Here is an 18,750-nt window from a genome sequence, read left to right as displayed (position 1 = left end):
GGAGTGCATCAACTATTGAAAGAACAAGTTGAAACTCAATTGGCAAAAGATATTCCCTTTATTGTAAGCTCCTAGTTTCCATATAATCAGCCCATATTGTGACTGCAGCCATGAAATTAAAAGACGCTTGCTCCTTGGAAGAAAAGCTATGACAAACCTAGAAAGCATATTAAAAAGCAGAGACATTACTTTGTCAACAAATGTCCATCTAGTCAAAGCTATGGTTTTTCCAGTAGTCATGTACGGATATGAGAGGTGGACCATAAAGAAGGCTGAGAACCAAAGCATCGATGCTTTTGAACTCTGGTGTTGGAGAAGACTCTTGAGATTCCCCTGGACTTCAAGAAGATCCAACCACTCAATCCTAAAGGAAATCAGTCCTGAATACTCATTGGAAGGACTGATGCTGAAGCTGAAGCTCCAATACTTTGGCCACCTGATGTGAAGATCTGACTCATTGGAAAAGACCCTGATGCTGGGAAAAATTGAGGGCAGGAGAAGGGGATGACAGAGGATGAGATGGTTGGATGGCATCACTAACTCAATGGACGTGAGTTTGAGCAAGCTCCAGGAGTTGGTGATGGACAGGGAAGCCTGGCGTGCTGCAGTCCATGGGGTTGCAAAGAATTGGTGATACTTTAAATGAAGCTGCTAGGGTTTCTGTTATTGTTTACCCTGTCCTTTACATGCTAGTCATGTTTTAACCATAGAGGAAATTTAAATCCGCCTCTTTTTTTTTTTCTAACCCAATCATATCAAGTGTTATGGTCTGAATATTTGTGTCCCCTCAGAATTCATATGTTGAAACCTAATCCCCAGTGTGATGGTATTTAAAGGTGGAGCTTTTGGATGGGGATTAAATCATGAGGGTGGAGCCCTCACAAATGGAATTATTGTCCTTATAAAACAGACTCTAGAGAGCTCCTTGGCTGGGCTTCTCTGCCATGTGAGGACACAGTGAGGAGATGGTCATCTGTGAACCAGGACATAGCCCTTTCCAGACACCAAATCTGTTGTCACCTTGATCTTGGACTCCCCAGTCTCCAGAACTAAGAAATACACATGCTGTTTATAAGTGACCCAGTTTGTGGTGTTTTGTTAACAGCAGCCCGTACAGACCAAGACACCAAGCCAGAAGGGAACTGTTAAATGACTCGGATAGCAAGATCATGAGATAGGATACAGCTATTCACCTGAGGTTCTCCTTGACCTCCAAGCTCCTGCCTATACTACCTACCCTTCCACTCTAGGGCTTCCCTGGTGGCTCAGATGGTAAAGAATTTCCCTGCAATGCAGAAGACCTGGGTTCTATCCCTGAATTGGGAAGGTTCCCCTGGAGAAAGGAATAGCTAACCACTCCAGAATTCTTGCTTGGAGAATTCCATGGACAGAGGAGCCTGGTGGGCCACAGTCCATGGGCTCTCAAAGAGTCGGAACAACTGAGCAACTAACACTTTCACTTCTGCTCTACTCACACTGACACCAAATTCCCCTTCATAGGCAGAAGTTAAGCTTTTGTGTATTTCCGTGCAACTAGCTTTCAGATGATCACATGATACAGTTCCACATGCTGGCCCCCATGAGTATGTGAAATTACGTGACTTCAGCCAGAAGCAAGGCATGTTTTCTGATTCCTTCCTGTGGCAGCAGCTGAGTCTCAGAGGACAGTCTGCTCAAGCCCCAGGACAGGAGACACAAAAACCTTCAAACACTCCACTCATCTCCTGGGACTGTCATCAGGTCAGAAGAGATGCTGAGACCTGGTGGACCCCCTTGGCCCCAGCATTGGCTTCTTGTGAAGGTTCTTACCACACACAGCAGTTCCTGGGCAAGAGAGGAATCTGGAATGGGAACTTTGAAACCTTTTTTTTTTTTTAGTTTCTGGAATCAACACTTTCCTCACAAGTCTGTTGTTTGAAATTCACTCATTTGATTTTCAAACACATTTTCAGCCATGCATTATGTGTTCAAACGCAGCCCTGCTTGTCTACCTATCACACAAGTACTGCTTAGATGTCACCTCTTCAGATGAACTAGCTGGGGCCAGGAATTCTGTGCTGCTCTTAGCCCTCTGCATCACCAGTGGAATGAGATGGCCACCTAGCAACTGGTTTCTGCGTACCCCCGTGTAGTGGGAACTTTGTTAGAGAAGGACTGTGTGCTTCGTTCGACAAGAACAGAATGAATTTCAAAGGAAATGTCTCCAAGTCAAGCTCGGAGCAGAGGAGAGATGCGAAAGCAAATGATGCTGAGGAGTAGTTAGAAATATGTTCATCGTGGGGAAGTGGTACCCAGAGGGCTGTAGTTAAGAGCTGATGGTGAGGATTTCTTGAGGTGTGAGGAATGAGCCTGTGTCCCCTTGACCGAGGGGAGTGCACCTTTCCCAGATTCTGTTCTCCCTCAAGTGTAAGGACCTGAGATTTAAGATCAGTAAATGAGCTGATACCTGACTCCTATAGAAACCTTTGGCCTGGGAATGGCATTGAAAGCCAATTCTTGCTGAACTGTTAACACCTTGCAAAGAAGTGTTAAAATCCCATTATGAAGAAAAACAAACCCCACTATGAAAATACCCTGGAGACATTTCCCTGAAGTTCTTGAGCCCTGGGAGAGTGGGTCATGGGCATGGTTACAGGCGTTTGGGACAATTGAAATTTTCAGACAGTAGTTCCTATACTTGGTTAATGAATTTTTAGATGTAGTTTCTCAAGGAATGATAAATTGGTCATTGGGGGGAAGAAAAAGTGCTCAAACTAGCAGAGAGAATTTTTTCTTAGAAATTTATCTTTCAGCTTGTAAAAGTGTTAAACCTGTATCTATTACATATCAGAAATGTGAAAGAGGATTTATCACATTCACTTTTTCAGCCCCCTCTTTTGCTACTCTGCCATATGCTACTTCTTGTCTGGATTGCATAGAGCCTTGTGAAGAGCAAAAATGTGTTGTGTGCCAGAGAGTTTGAGATCAAACAATTGAAATGGATAGAACTTTAAACTTACCCAAAATTTTATGTCAATTTTGTCTCAATAAAGCTGGAGAAAATATAAAAACAATACAACTGACAAAATTTTTTAAAGATTTTTTAAAAAGTAAAGTGTAGATGTACTAGAAATAAAAAGGTAATTACTGATTTACATTTTGTTTATTTATATCTTTCCTTGGATTATGAAGATGTCAAGGTGTGTTTAAATATGCAGTTAAATTTAGTGATATTCCCTCTTTACGTTCCAGCATGCGAAGTCACTTCAGTAGTATCTGACTCTTTGCGACCCTAAGGACTATAGCCTGCCAAGCTTAGAGAATCCCTGTCCATGGGATTCTACAGGGAACAATACTGGAGTGGGTTGCCATTTCCTCCTCCAGGGGATCGTCCCACCCCAGGAATTGAATCAGAGTCTCTTACAACTCCTGCATTGGCAGGTGGATTCTTTACAACTACCACCACCTGGGAAGCCCATTCTTTTATCAAAGAGTAATTAGGGGCTATCAGGAGCCACCCTGCCTCTTTCTCGGTTAAACACGACCAGGTGGATATGGGCCATGGTCATGGACAGCTATTTGTTGCTGACACCCAGAAGAAAAAGCTTCTCAGTCTCTTTGAAAGTGAATCACCCAAGGGTTCAGAATGGTGTTTTAACAGAAGGAAACAGGCAGCCCTATACCCCCCTTTCTCCCTGCTCTTCCAATTCTCATAGACCAATCAGATCCTTTCACTTTTTCTGTAAATTTAAAAGTAACATGTGAGACTTTGTGTTGACTTTGTCCACATTTATTACTACTCTCCATTTACAACCAGTGGGCGAGGCTGCTTTTTCTAGCATGATTTTGTTTCAAGAGATTTTAATCATGCAAACCATCTCTAGTGGTTTTTCTTTGGATGTGGATGTAAACCATTACCAACAGTAAATTTCATCCATCTATTAAAAATAGCACCTTATGTAACAATTGGCTGTAAGCACAACAATGAAAAGGATGCACGTATTTATTTAATGTCACACTAAATTAGTTTGATCTTCACCCCTAGTCATTTCCTTTGGAATGATTGTTAGGCTCTTGAAGCATAATCCAACTGTTAGCCACACTGGGATCTAAACTAGAGGGAAGTTTAAATCACTTAGAGCTTAGAAATCAAGAGGCAGTGTATTTTAATTACATTTCATGGTGAATTCTAAGACCTCAATTCTCCCATCACTTCTCTCCAGCTTCTCAACCAAGTTTATATAATCAAACCAGGCAGGAACATCCTGTAATTGTCATTATATTTACAAATCCCCAAATTCTTTAAATGATACACTGTAAACTCTGTACTGATTATTTTGTTGCTGTGAGAGGCACCATAATGATATGATAGTTAAGGAAACAGTCTCTGAAGCCAGCCTGCTCTGTGTGACCTGGGCCAGCTACTTCCCTCACCATTACTATGTCTGTTTCTGTAAAGTGAGGACTACAAGAGTGGTACCTGTTTTATGAGGTTATCATGAGGCTCAAATGTCTTAATATATATGATTTATTTTGAAAAATGTCTGGTACATATTAAGTGCTATCTAAGTGTTTACTAATAATTTCTTTTTCAAAAGAATTGAGTTCTTGGTGTGCCACTGTTTTCCTTTCGTGCTGGACCACCCATCTGACCTTCTCAGTTTACCTTATTATTCTACTCCAAGAAATGTTATGAATTGTTACATCTGGTCTATTCTGAAACTGAAATTAAAAAAAAAAAATTAAGGCATCTTGGCCAACTTTCCTTAAGAAAGTCTTATTTTTCAGAATATGCATGGTTCCTGGAGATACTATTTGAATTTTTCTTCCCTCAAGTCAGCTAAGTGGATTATAGCATTCTCAATCACTAACTGGCTCCAAATGGTAGGTTTAATTCTCAGTATTTGATGAGGAATTTGGAAGTTGATGTAAAAAGTATCAGCAGCTCACCAAATTGACCATAAACAAATATTTTGATGGAAAGCTTTTCTGGTTCCACATCTGAAGTAAAACCAAACACATCAGTACTGACTATACTTCAGAAAATTAAAGTGTTTCCTAAACACATGACTAGAACTGAGAGAGAGTCTGGGCATAGAGGACCCTTTATGGTAATATACACCCTGGGTTTTCTCTGTGGATTCATCCCTTTCCTATTCTCAAACTATGTGGGTTTAGTTGGAATGAACCCCACAGCCATTTCCCAGCATGGGTCTTGATTGCTTTAATATGATCAGTGTATTTATCATCAAAACCCAATTCCCAATGACCATCCTGATTGGCTCAGGGATAGGCACAGCAACCAATCAAAGTCAATGATGACTTTTGCTGGGCGCTCTGGGAAATAAGCTTTCCTTCTCTCTTGTGTGCTGGAGCAACGGAAAAAAGAACCTCTCTCTTTCCTTAGAATGGGAAAGTGCCTGTGCCAATGCTCAGTCGTGTCTGACTCTTTGCCAGTGAATGGACTGTAGCCCACCAGTCTTCTCTGTCCATGGGATGTTTTCCTAGCAAGAATACTGGAGCGGTTGCCATTTCCTCCTCCAGGAGATATTCCCCACGGAGGTTTTGAACCAGCGCTTCTAGTGTCTGCTGAATTGCAAGGGGATTCTTGACCGCTGAGCCATCAGGGAAGCCCCAGGAGAGTGTTATGTCTGGAAGGACCTGTGACAGCCATGTTGCTGAGAAAAGCAGAGAGCCTGGAGCTGCTGAGAGTAGGGTTTGGGGGGTTGGCACAGAACCCTGCAGAGCCTGCAGTAGAAGCCAGCTTCTCTAGGCTGGAGATGAAGAGATCTGAGCTGTGGGAACGTTCAAACTTTTGGATCAAGCTTAACCTGAATCAATCACAACTCTATACTTTCCAGTCACTCAATCAGTATATTTCCTTTAATGTTTGTCAGTCTGGGTTGCTTTTATTGTTACCTGCAATATAAGGAGCCCAAGTTGGTGCTAGTGGTAAAGAAACTGCCAGCCAACACAGGAGACATAAAAGAGGAGGGTGGGGAAGATCCCTGGAGAAGGACAAGGCAAACTACTCCAGAATTCTTGCCTGGAGAATCCCACGGACAGAGGAGCCTAGCGGGCTACAGTCTGCAGGGCACAAAGAGTCCGACACAACTGAAGTAACTTAGCATGCACGCAAGAAATAGTGCAGGCACAATAGGCTAGACTGGATAGAATTGTTTGGGTCCCAGAACATGTATTTATTTCAAGAGCACCATGATGCTACCTGTACTATGATGGGGACTGTGAAGGAAATAGACCAAAACTAGGCTGTCAGCTGGTAAAATAGACATGTGAGACATTCACGGATGGCTTCAAGCTGATGCCAGGGAGAAGGAAAAGAAGAACCCAAAGACGCAGTTCGGGAGTTAGGAGTTATTACTCAGGCATGCAGGGGTGGGAAGAGGGGTGGGGGTGTCGAGTTGGCACCAGTTTTTCAGAAACGGCTGAATAGTAATCATGTTTTTGTGAATTATAGGCTCCCCTGTTCTCACAATTGGTTCCTAAGGTAATTATGAAAAGTTTTCTAGCCGATAGAAATAAATGGTCATTAATGGAAACTGCAGCCTTCATCGTTTAAGAAAGAGTGCTTATTTTCAATGCAGATAAAATATTTACTTAGCAAAAAAAAAAAGGGGCATACTAATAAATGTCTATTATTCAGGTTACTCTAATCAGTGGATGCTAAAGAATGGCAAACCACTCTTTTAAATAAGCAGTATATTCATTCATTTGTCATTTTGGAGTCTCCTATTCAGTAAATAGTAATTTTGTTAAACTTTAAGGGTCACAGTTAAATGTTTAGCCTTGATTTTAATATTAGATCATTTTCCATGGTTTGCTCTTTTTCACAAATTATTGCTCTGCCTTGATAAATAAAATTGAAAGGAAATAGAATGAGACTAGGGTGGGCAGGAAAATTTTTCTTTACCTTATTTTAAGAAAAAGAATATTCTTTCTTTGTCCATTCTGATCTTAGAAAATCTTTTTTTTTTCTATATTATACCGAAATATTTAACAATTTATAAAAAAACAACAACACAGCATTTACATTAAAATACAACCTTAAATACAGCCCTGTAATTTTTACCAGTAAACTTGTAAAATAGGATGAAAATACATGCACGAATACTAAAACAAGAAAGACCATTCAACATTCACATGAAAAAGCAGCATTAAACACAACGTAATAAATATCCAGGATATCAAATCCACAAATTGATCATTATTCTGATTTAGATCCTTTTTCCAGTTAAGCCTTTTACTGTATAATTTATTATAATAACCTTACAAGTTAAACATAACTAATTAAAAACAAAATTCAACTTAATCTGACTGCTGAAATAGCACAATTATTAATATATTGCAGCATATTTTAATTTATAACATATAAAACTGCCATTTTGGCAGGAAATACACATCTATATAACTAACTGCTCAATGAACTTCTTCTGCAATGTATAAAAAAATGTCAGAGTCAATAGTATAAAAGGAAACAGAAGCTAGTATTATTTCTGAGATAATTTTATTGCCTTAGCTCTTGGGCTTTGGCAAAGAATATCTTAAGTTTCAATATATATCATATAATTAAATACAGTATTTACAAAATAGAAAAAAACCCAGCAAAGTATTGTAAAAAATACTGTCTTTACATATTTAAAGTGTGCTTTTCCTTACAATGCATGAGAGCCCTTTATATTTTTACCTCTAATTGTCCCATATGCTTTCAGAATCCCTTCTTCCACCAATAATTCAGGACTGAGTTTTTAGAATGGAAACTGATCTATAATAAGGGTGTAAAGTGAAAGGTAAAGGTTGCTATATACCTTCCTGACGTTTTTCTAGATAAATTCTCCGGGTTAAAAGTCACTTAAAATCCAAACCATACATTTTACTTTTTACATTTTGCTTCTTTTGTCATTAAATAACTCTAATAAACATGTTTTAAGTGATGTTGTATCACTTAGGAAGATTCTTTCTTCTGAAATGAAAGTTTAAGTAGGCATCTACCACTTCTGTTAACCTGTCACCAGCTTCTGTTTCTATGCACAAGCAGTATTGTTTCTTCATAAAAAACTACTGAAAGAATAAATGAGATTCATGGTTACTGTTCCTTGTTGCTACAATAGGTGTTTTAAAAAATGACTAATATTCACCCACCACTACCGAGTTCCATACTCCAGGATCTTATCCTGAGTATGGACCAGGTCTCTTGTCGTGAAGACTATTTTCCGTTCTTCCTCACGAGACAGATGGTCTTCCTTGTATTTCAATTTATGTTCCCTAAACCACCAAAATGTGAACCCAAACTTTTTCCATTTCAGAATCCCAGGATATCCACATGCTTGGTGTGTGATTAGACATCAGATAAGAGGACCTCTGAGAGGCTGGAGGATCTGGGAATTCTGAGGAGGAGGCAGGAGTCAACTTCCCCAGCTCTGCACAGTGGGAAGCACCCTCTGGGTGGTATTCCCATTATACTTCTGTCACTGAGGACTCTTGCCCAAGGCTGGATGGAGTGGTTACTTGCAAGTGTGGACATCATTCATGCTTTCACACCTCCTGCAGCGGACATAACAGCACCAGATAAATTTGCATTCACATCTCTCCACATGCCTGACCACATGGGTGTTGTAGCCTCGGCCACAGCAGAGGAGGTTGCAGCCATCTGCGCCCTCTGACGTGCGGTTGCACTCTCTGCCTTGAGTCCCTGGGATCCCGAGTTTCTTATCCTCAACACAGTAATTGGGAGACTTATTGACGTAGAGCAGATCATCCTTGCGGATTGGTATTTTCCTCTGATCTTTTTCTTTCCTGTGCATTTTCCTCTTTATTTTGTCTGAGATTTGGACACTGTTTTCATATTTATCCTTCAACAGATGGCCAATCTTTTCAAAAGAAGACATGGTTTTCCAGCATGTTTTCACAGCGCAGGAGCCGGAAACTCCGTGACAACGGCAGTCTAAGGACATCAACTTGGCAACAGCCTGCAACCAACAGGAATTGAGTGAAACATTGTTCATGAACTGTTTTACCCAACAACAAAAGCACCACCCACCTAGTCACTTAACTTTCTGGATCTATTTCCTCCTATATAAAAGCAATGGTTATATATTTCAATGAAAATAATAAAATGATTTTTAAAATACTTCGATTAAATAAGAAAGATAAAATAATAATAATTTTAAAATAAGGATGGTTTTGGACCTAAAAAATCTTTTAGATCGCTTAGAACCCAAATGTTTGGTCCTTCTCTTGACCCTACAGAGCAAACCTTTCTAATTTAAAACTGCAGGCCAGACTAATAATGTCATCAGAGATGAGCTGAGATAACAAAGGGAAGCTACTTTTATTTCTTATCTCTTACTTAATCTTGGGTGTCAGAGGATGTTCATTCATACCTCCATGTTCCTGATACCATTCATTTTAGCATCTTGCTACTTGGAGTGTGGTTCATGGACCAACAACACCAGCACAGACATGTAGACTCTGAGCCCCCCACCAAACCTGTAGAATCAAAATCTGCATTTTTGTAAGATCCTTGGGTGACTTGTATACACAGAGAAACACCTGTGGAACTTTACAAATAACCCCTGAGATTCTCACTTAATTTGTCAGGGTGGGGTCAGGGCAATGACTTCTACAAAGCTGCTCAGATGATTCCAAGAGCATCCAAGGATGAGATCTACCAAATTGAGTATGCTCAGGTTTTATCACTGCAAAAATCAGTTATATTCACAGAGGTTTGGAGGGGGGCATACTATCCCCTAGTCACAGACCACATGAGAAACCCTAAATTGGTTCAAAAAAGATGGGGCTGGAGAGTGTGGCTACTCCCAGCCAATTCTTCCCCTCTTCTGGAAAATTAATTCAAAACATATGTCCTATTCTTGGTGGATCAGTAGCACCATTCTAACATGGAAAAGGAATAATATTTATATAATTTTTCACTTCTAAGTGCTGAGTTATTTTATTCAGACTGAGGAATTAAATGAGATTACATACATTGGTAAGAGCCCACTGCCTGACACACATTAAGGTTAAAATAAATGCCCCCTTTCCCTGAAGAGGAAAGTGTAGGAAGAGTTGAGATAAAATTTCAAATAGAGCTAATCAAGTGAAAACAATACAGAGATCTCTAAAACAAAAGTTTTAGAGTTCTAATTTCTTACGTACCGTAAGTATGTAACTTCCTTCAATCCCCAGAGGATGGCAGAGCAGATTAATAAATTGTCAGGACTAACTGGAGAGTTGACATTCTGTCAACATGCCGGGTAAAATAAAAAATGATCTATCCATTCAATAACTTGGAAATTATGTGTAATCTCACCAAAGAAAGAAAAAATCCCACAGCTTAAATTCCACTTACAGTTTTTATCAAAACTATAAAAAATGACAGGGGTTTATACTTTGCAATTTTCTACCACACTTGACATTGACATCAATGTGGAATGTTACATTTCTTAACAAATTAACTAAAGTTTCTGTACTATCTAATGAGACAGAGTATTTCAAACAATTTATTATATTTGCAGACTTGAATGAAAGCATATGGTATTGATTTGTGTAATATTAAATAGTTTTTGTTAGTGTTTAAAATAAAAAACCAAACAATATTTAAACATTGCCCTTTATAGAAAGCAACACATATGCTTTTTTGAATTCATAAAATTAAGGCTCAAATAGATATGTCTATTTCTTATTATCTCCAGTAAAATTTATCTTTCAATGATACGAAAACAGTTCATAGAGTATGGTGCACGAACTGATTCAGTTAAATTGATGGCATTTGATATTCACAAAACCTTCAATTCTTTAAAATATCTCCAGGCAAATAAATGTTAAAAATATTGTGATCTGCCAACTTTTGTTCAGATTTTAAGTGTCCGAAAGATATAAGCAAAAGAGAGCTCAATCAATGCCAGGTAGCCATAAAACAAATTGTCCAAAGAAAGCCAAAAATCTAAGAATGTAAGTTTATGCGTTGAAACCTGATCATTGTTCGTTACAGTCATTGCTTATGATTTAGGACTGCCTCTTGCTCAGATTCTTGACTGAGGAGCTCACTTTTTCTTTTTATTAAGCAGTTCAGGCATTATGTAAGGTGTTGCCAATTTGCAAGGCGTGGAGGACAGAACGGATGCTCACCAAAACACTTGAACCATTTTAACTCCCCTCGATCAGTAAACTGCGTCAAGAGGATGCAATAAAGACCAACTTCTTCAACAAATGAGACACTGCTAGGAACTCAATGATATTGGGAGACTCTGATCTGGAAGGTTTTTCTGCAATTCCTCAGCCCACAATAGTATCAATCCAAATCTGACACACTACCCTCTAGGTTTGAAGGATAAAAGAGAAGACTGATTTTGAATCTGGGGATAACACCTGCTGAATTTGTACTGAAATTTGGGGGGCGTTTCCTGCCCTAGAAAACAAGATACTTTTAAATACCTGGAGTTAACTAAATTTTTCAAAGATATTTTTAAGGAATTTTATTCTACTATCTTTTAGTTCCATTACCCTTTTGTCCTTAAAAATAAGTATAAGAAAAGAAAGCATTTTTATTATACATGTGAATATTATTCACATTTATATTCTAGGATAGAAAGACAAATCATGTGACACACAATTTATATGATGATACCTTTGTAAGACTCCAAGGAAGAAACTTGGGCAAATACAGCTAAAATAAAGCAATGCAGTCACCACAAGGAGACTTTGATGAAATGCAGAATTCAAGAGCGGATAACATGCAGACACACATACACACAGGATTTAACTCTTTGGAGCTTAGTGTTTCTCAGAGCACATTTTCATAAATTATTTTACTGATTTAGCTTGATAGGAAAAAAATCCCTTGCATATAGTAGATAGTTAACAAAGAACACGTACCTGCTTATTATTCCAATTTGACAGAAAAATTAATAGCCTGGTTAAGACAGTTGTCTTCCGTAAGGAAAACTGGAAATATATGATATGAAGTCTTTATATGCAGCAGGGTAATTTCGGTAGAACAAAGAAAAATGAAAGTGGAAAATTCAAGTATATTTAAGAACACTCCAAAACACTCCAAAAATACATATTCTGAAGCTTTTCAGCTGGGAGTTTTATTTGATGTCAAATAGCCATTCTGAGCTGCAATGATAGCAGAGTGATTTTCTAACAGGAAAAGTAAGAGAACAGCAAGCGAATGAGTTGTGTGTGGTTATGAGAAAATTCCTTTCTCTACTTAGTTGAGTTGTTAAGGTTTATAACGATATTAACAGAGGAATGTTTTATTAACTATTGCAAACAGATGTGCACATTTTGGTATAATATTTTTAAACTAGGGGAGAGCAATTAGGAGTGTAGCATTTAATCTACTGGGCTCCCTGTGTTAAGTTTTGGTTTGATAAGTTTCTGATGAAATGAAATAGGAAAGATGCATCATTAACAACGTAAAAATAGAAAGTGCTTGAGAAGTGGTCTAAGAAGTGACTAGCCCCACAACTTTGACTCAGAGGTAACACAGCTGGAGGTGACCGTTTTCCAGTATATTGTGTTATCCAAACTTCACAGAAATGACACACACAAAAAAACTATCATGGAACATTTTGTGACATTTCATTTTGTCCACTATCAGATGATCTGTTTAAGTTTTTATGAAAACGGTGACATAAATTGTATGACTATATGCAGAATTCCTATTTCTCTGATCCGTTTTGTCCCTTTCAGTTCAAAAATATATTTGTATCTGCTGAAAAGCAAAACATTTGCATGTTATTCAAGTACTTATAAATATTCTTGAAACAGGTCAATGAAATTTGGGGGTGGGGCCCATGCCACTTTTTTGAGTTACTCATCATAAAACAAATTATGGGGTAGGGAAACTTAAAAGTTTATGAGGTGGACATGGGAAGAATGGAAATATTTTAAGCACACCAAAAGAAATACCCATAAATATTCCAAGTCACATTATTCCCAGAAGTTCTGCCCTTGGAAGACATCACATCATTCTGTTAGCCAATCACCATTCAGCAACATTATTCTTGGAGTCATAACTTTAGGAATGGTGTCAGAAACCAAGTGGGAATTAGAGTATTTAAGGTCAGCGGTTAGAAAATAATCTATTCTGCTCACAGCACTACTAAGCGCCAGTACCCACATTGCTCTGAACGCTTTCCTACATTTGGAGCTTGGGATTTTGAGATGAGGAAAATCAACTCAATTGAATGCAGACCTTGAAACCTTACACAGAAGAATATGCCTATTAGATTAAAATCCTAATGGCCAATATTGAAAATGTAGTTGTTTGTTCTTCCATGTTAGATAATATCTTGGAAACCTGGTTGATTTTTGTTGTTGTTGCGGTAATGGTGGTGATGGTGGTTTTTTTTTTTGACCACCAATGGAAAGAAAAATATTAAAATGTTTTGAATTATAATACTTCATGAGAAAAGACCAACAAAAACATTAGTGTAGTACCCTCAAAATATCCAGGTAATATTTTGTAATATTTTAAGATTCCATCTTGACCAATGTGGAAAAAATGAGATTCAGTAGAAAAAACCGAAATTTACCCAAAATGTATATATACCTATAAGCTGAATTTTTGCCGCATAATTAGAATAATAGCAAAAACCTCAGTAAAGTGAGGAGATTGTTTTATTGCCAACAAACAGTGGATTTAAATTGATGCCGAATAGTTGTATGTTTTTAATAAAATCAGAATATAAATAGATTAGATCAATGTTAATAGTTAAAGAGGCAAATATTACTACCTAATTTAAAAAAAAACACCTAAGATGGAATAAAATTAAATAACTGCCTAATATCACTAATAAAAATACATTTTGGAATACTTTGGGACTTTTCATAAGGTTGGAAGCAACTTTATTCAAAAGAATGAATTATCACATGAATTTCCAAGTTTTGTGTTCTGATTAGTCTTTTTTGTCTCTACCCAACTATTCAAAGAATGACTAAAGAAGACTTAAGATCTAAGATGACAATAAATATTCATTTAATTGTTTTCTTGTTTTTAAAACACACTAATTTGACCTGGAGTTTTTCTCTAGTTTAACTCTAGAGCTTTAAAGAACAAATGTTAATTACATCTAATCTTTTTTACATTAATATATTAGAAATAATAAAAATTCCTTTATTAGATATTATTTAAACTGAAGTGAAAACTCATTCATTTCATCTTTTTAAATGTAAGACTTTATCAAGAAGAGACATGGTGTCAGCAGGAGTTACTTTAGTGAAATAAATTAACTTAGAATTTCAAAACAAAAAAGTGAAAAGCTTACATAGCTATTTACTGATTTTCCTATTTCTTAATTTTCCATTTTGAATCAATATTCAAATTGAACTGAATATTCAAATTTGAATTTGAAATGTTACAGCGATATATTGAGTTTTCAGTTTTAGTATTTTAAACCAAAGTGGTTAAGTAAAGAAAACTGGCAGAAATTTGCAACTATTCCAAGCGGGTTCCATTTATTCACTCTCCAAAAATGTAAAACAAATGCAACATATACTTTAAATATTCCTGAGAGATACCACAACTTACTTTAATTTATTGCAGGAGAATGTGGCAGATTGCAACGGCTACTTTGGGACCTTTGCAGGTTATTGAATATTTACAATAATATAGGATATGTGGTGATATTCCTGTCCTGAAAAGATTATTACAAAATAGAAAATATATATTCCTAAAAGAGGTTTTAACTGTTTTTGGAAAGTCACTGTGAATTGCCAAGTAATCAAACTATGTTGTAGAACTCGAAGCTTATTGCGTCAATATTCATTAAAATAAGTATATAAAAGTTAAATTAAGCTACAAATTACTCCATTTTAAGAAAATTTAGTATTAAAAATTCATTTATAAAGTTAATTAGATGGTAATTCTTCAAATTTTCCTCTCCTTGAATATATCTATATTTTTAAATACCCAAATATTTAATACATCTATAGTTTCTTTACATTTATCTATACTTCTCAGTTTTTACAGTGAATCTACATTGCTTTATAATAACTACTTCCTTTAAATAAATTTTGTTTTTTACAAAAATTATTGAGCTATGTATTCTGTAATGTATTTGAGAACATTTTGCTAGAGAAAGGACAGACTGATAACTTGTTTAAGATGCCGTTGCCGATGAAAAAGTGTATTAAAAAAAATAATGAAAATTCAAATTTGAGAAAATGAAATTTGATTCAGTCCTGTTAGAAAGGCAGATACTGTAAGTCTTATTTGGGTTTCTACAACTAATCATCTAAAGGAGTGGAATAAAATGACCCAATAGGCACTAGTACTTCTATTATTTTATAATTGGTGTTTTAGGTATACGAATATACAATCACAAATATTAATACATTCTGTAACAAGATTCAAGTCACGTCAGATGGAAACTTAAACTAAATCAATGTGGTCAGTACAGGCTCATGAAAGAAAAAATATATATTTATATATATAGTTGCTGTTATACATATATAATAAAAATTTCATATATATATTTTTTTTTTTTCAGCCTGCAAGTGTTTTTAAACCATTTGACTATTTGGTCAGATTGATCCAGAAGTGTAATCCTAGTGCTATTATACCTAAAGGCACTGGATTTCTACTCCATTTTCTAATACATACCTGCCTTCCAGCTTCATTGTTATGTAGGTTCATTGCTAACAGGACTTTGCTTTCCTTTGCTGTGGTATTTCTGATGGGGAAATCTAGGAACTTTCTGCTGAACCACATGCCATACTGGACATCATCGGAGCATCCCCCCCAGTGCCAGCCTTCACTTGCTGAGCCGCCGTTCTGCAAGGTGGTGTCACAGGAACACTCAGTCATGTTGCCTGCGCTGCATGACCTGGTCACAGAATGCACCAGGCCTGCAGCCATCACAGCATAAATAAATGCTGTTTCCTTGGTGCCTAGAATAAGAAATAAGTTGCTAAATGAACAAGCCATACGTTCTCTGTTTATGTTCATAACAAAGCCTCCTACTTACCCTCTTATCAGGAAAGCAACTTTTCAAGGTATGCTTTAATGAGTACACATTTACAAAGGACAATTTAATATTGTTCTCATCTTTTAAAAAGGCAACATTAATTTTCAGTATGATTTTCCTTTATTGTATGTCATAAATTGTCCTCATACCTTAAAATCATCTGTTTGTATTTTAAATTTGAAATGTATGTTAGCACCCAGCTCAGCACTTAATAGACAGTGAAAATTCAACAAATACACGTTGAATTTAAAATCCCTTGCATGGACATCGTAAATAGTAAGAAAACGCCCCAAGGAGCCCCACTTATCTTTCGCTTTAAATTTAAAACGTTATCACAAAACACAGGCTGAAAAATTGGTGTGACTTTTGCTTGCACAAAAAAATACATGTCAGGATGCAAACTAAAATTAAGCAAAGACTAAAGCAATTAGGAGATAAACGTTATAGTTTACTTTCACATCAAAGATGTTTTAACGATATACTGGATAACAATATTAATATGTAGGTTAAATATTATATTCATATTCCTATATACAGTATTATATCCTCTCACACTACTAAGAGCAATTAAAGATAATTGAAATGTCATCAGCCAAAAAAAAAAAAAATTGTTACGGAAAACCATTGAATACTGAGTATGGATATAACACACCTGCAATAGGTTTCGAGCTAAAATCTTTGAAAATTGAAGTCCCATTAAAATATTAGTAAAATGGTCTAGAAGGGACCCAGCAGGCAACTTTCCCCCTCCTCGGAGATGTTTAGATTGAAGTAGAAACGTTATTACGCCATTGTCCAATAAACCTTTTCAACAGCTGGATGCGTCTACATTTCAGCAACTGTTAAGAACACATCCTCTTTTTTCTCTTTTTTTCTTTTTGCAGGGAGTCAGTGCTCTTTTCGGAAGGGTGTGCCGGCCAAAGCGCAGCGGGGCAAAAGAGATGTTTGGCGGCGGTGAGTGTAGGGACCCGGCGGGGAAGGGTCAAAGGTGGGAGGGGAACGGAAATGAATATGAAAAACGACTAAGAATCTTTCAGAGCCCAGGTTCTGAAATTCTTTGAATCTGCTGACACTTCTGTGCCTTTATCCTTACTAAGTCGCTAGGCACGTGGGAGTGGAACTTTGTTTCCCTGCCGATTCCCGCGCCTCGGATATGCGCACAGGAGAAAGGGTAGAAGGAAAGGAATAGAGGAAAAAACCAAAGTCGTGCTCGAGTTAGCCTCACGAGGGTTGTCCGCGACAGTCCCTTTAAAATCGCCATTATTCCGTCTACGCGGTGTTCCCGGGAACCAACCACCGTGGGGTTTCGCTGCAATTAGCCACTTGTCCAGGGCTCAGTGCGCAGCGGAGCTGCTTAAATCAAAGCAGATGCGGCCTCGGCATTCCCTGCAGCCGACATCATGTTTCTCCAGCTGGTCCCCCACGTAGGGGGGCGCTACGGGGTCCGAGGGATCGGCGGGGTGGAGCGTCAGAGTTTTTCCTCCAGCTCCAGCCGGGCGCCGCGGGAAGGAGGAAGAGCTACACCTCCACGCGCTGCGTTCTGGACCTGGGGTGTCACCCCACCCCCACTCCAGGACCGCACCGACACCCGGATCTGGCTTCCGTCGCCCCCCAATTTCCTTCCACTAACGGACCTCTCTGGGGAATTTAAAGAGCGACGGGACCGTACGAGCACTCTTTAATTTACAGGAATTGCAGGTCTCGCCCTCAGTCCCACTCCAGCCGCGAGAGACCCGGGACTCACCGCTGCTCAGCTCGTAGCCAAACAGAGGGCTAGTGCCCGGCGGGGCGGCGGTGGCCACCAGGCAGTTCCATCTCTCGTGCCTGAACTGGCTTCTGCACTCCTGAATGCCCAGCCGGGCGCCCTCGCGGATGCTCGGCAGCAGGTACGGTTTCCTCTTGCACAGCTCCTTCTGGCGGCTGTTCAGAGGCAAGTTGGCACAGCCCAGCTTCTCCGGAACCCCAAAGGAGGCGATGCCCAACCACCTGTAAGACACGGCCGCCCCTAGTGTAAGCCGCTGCCCTGCTCTCCTCCCCAAGCCCAGATGTTTACCCGAAATTTAGGTCACCAGCCCTAGGACTCCCGCCCCTTCTCCCCCGCCCCAGCTGAGAGTTCCCTGAGGCTGGGCACCCCCTTTTGCCACAAATCGCGTGCGCCCCTGCTGCCCCCATACTCACATCCAGTTTCCTTGGGCTCCGCAGGGGAACAACGCGAGCACGGCTGCCCACAGCGCGCACAGGCGGGACAGTCCCAGGAGCGCTGCTCTGTCCATGGCCCCCGCATGGAGTCCCCCAGCCCCAGCCACTCCTCTTCGACCCTCCCCACCCAGAGGCCCGCCAAGCCAGAGGTCAGTTCCCCCGCACCAAGTTGTCCCCCGCCTCCCTTGTCCCTGCAGACAACGTAAAAAGAAGGCCAGCCGTAGTAGGTGTTCTCAGCAGCTTTCCCCTCGCGAGGGGGGCGCAGCGTGAGGAAGTTGAGAAAGTAGCCTGGGGCTCTCCTCCGGCGCCAAGTTGGAGATGTGCAGGAGATGCGGGAGCGTCCGTCGCATTCCAAGGTGAGAAACTTCTGTTGATGTAGCTCTGTCTCCATCGCCCCCGGCCTCTCCTCCCATCTCCTCCCCCCTCCCTGGCTGCGCCTGGAACCTGATTGGCCCAGCAGCGGCCCCTCATCTCATCATCCCCAGACTTCAGGCTCCCATTGGCTGAGAGCGGACTCCACGGGGGGCGCTCGGGCCCGCTGCTTCCCTACAGCAGGTCCAGACCCTGTGTTCCTGAC

At 39.3% G+C, this 18,750-nt stretch overlaps 1 protein-coding gene across 1 annotated transcript; it reads right to left on the bottom strand.

Moving 5' to 3' along the window:
• Positions 1 to 6,775: 6,775 nt before the first annotated feature.
• WNT16 (Wnt family member 16) lies at positions 6,776 to 18,603 on the bottom strand. The gene is made up of 4 exons (XM_081535348.1): positions 18,153 to 18,603; positions 17,719 to 17,960; positions 15,611 to 15,897; positions 6,776 to 8,966 (listed from the first exon to the last, which is right to left on the bottom strand). The coding sequence occupies exons 1-4, from the start codon at positions 18,245 to 18,247 to the stop codon at positions 8,502 to 8,504; spliced, it is 1,089 nt and encodes a 362-aa protein (XP_081391474.1). The 5' UTR covers positions 18,248 to 18,603; the 3' UTR covers positions 6,776 to 8,501.
• Positions 18,604 to 18,750: the final 147 nt, after the last annotated feature.

This window comes from Giraffa tippelskirchi, chromosome 10 (assembly GCF_054371585.1).
Source record: "Giraffa tippelskirchi isolate mGirTip1 chromosome 10, T2T-mGirTip1v1.2.pri, whole genome shotgun sequence".
Taxonomy (NCBI): domain Eukaryota; kingdom Metazoa; phylum Chordata; class Mammalia; order Artiodactyla; family Giraffidae; genus Giraffa; species Giraffa tippelskirchi.
Note: the sequence above shows the minus strand (reverse complement) of the source record. Positions and strands in the feature narration are given on the sequence as shown.

Coding starts and splice junctions, on each gene's coding strand:
- WNT16 (XM_081535348.1), bottom strand. CDS start 18,247: ATGGACAGAGCAGCGCTCCTGGGACTGTCCCGCCTGTGCGCGCTGTGG. Junction 17,961..18,152: donor GGAGCCCAAGGAAACTGGAT/GTGAGTATGGGG, acceptor CGTGTCTTACAG/GTGGTTGGGCATCGCCTCCT. Junction 8,967..15,610: donor ACAATGAAGCTGGAAGGCAG/GTATGTATTAGA, acceptor TGTTGGTTGCAG/GCTGTTGCCAAGTTGATGTC.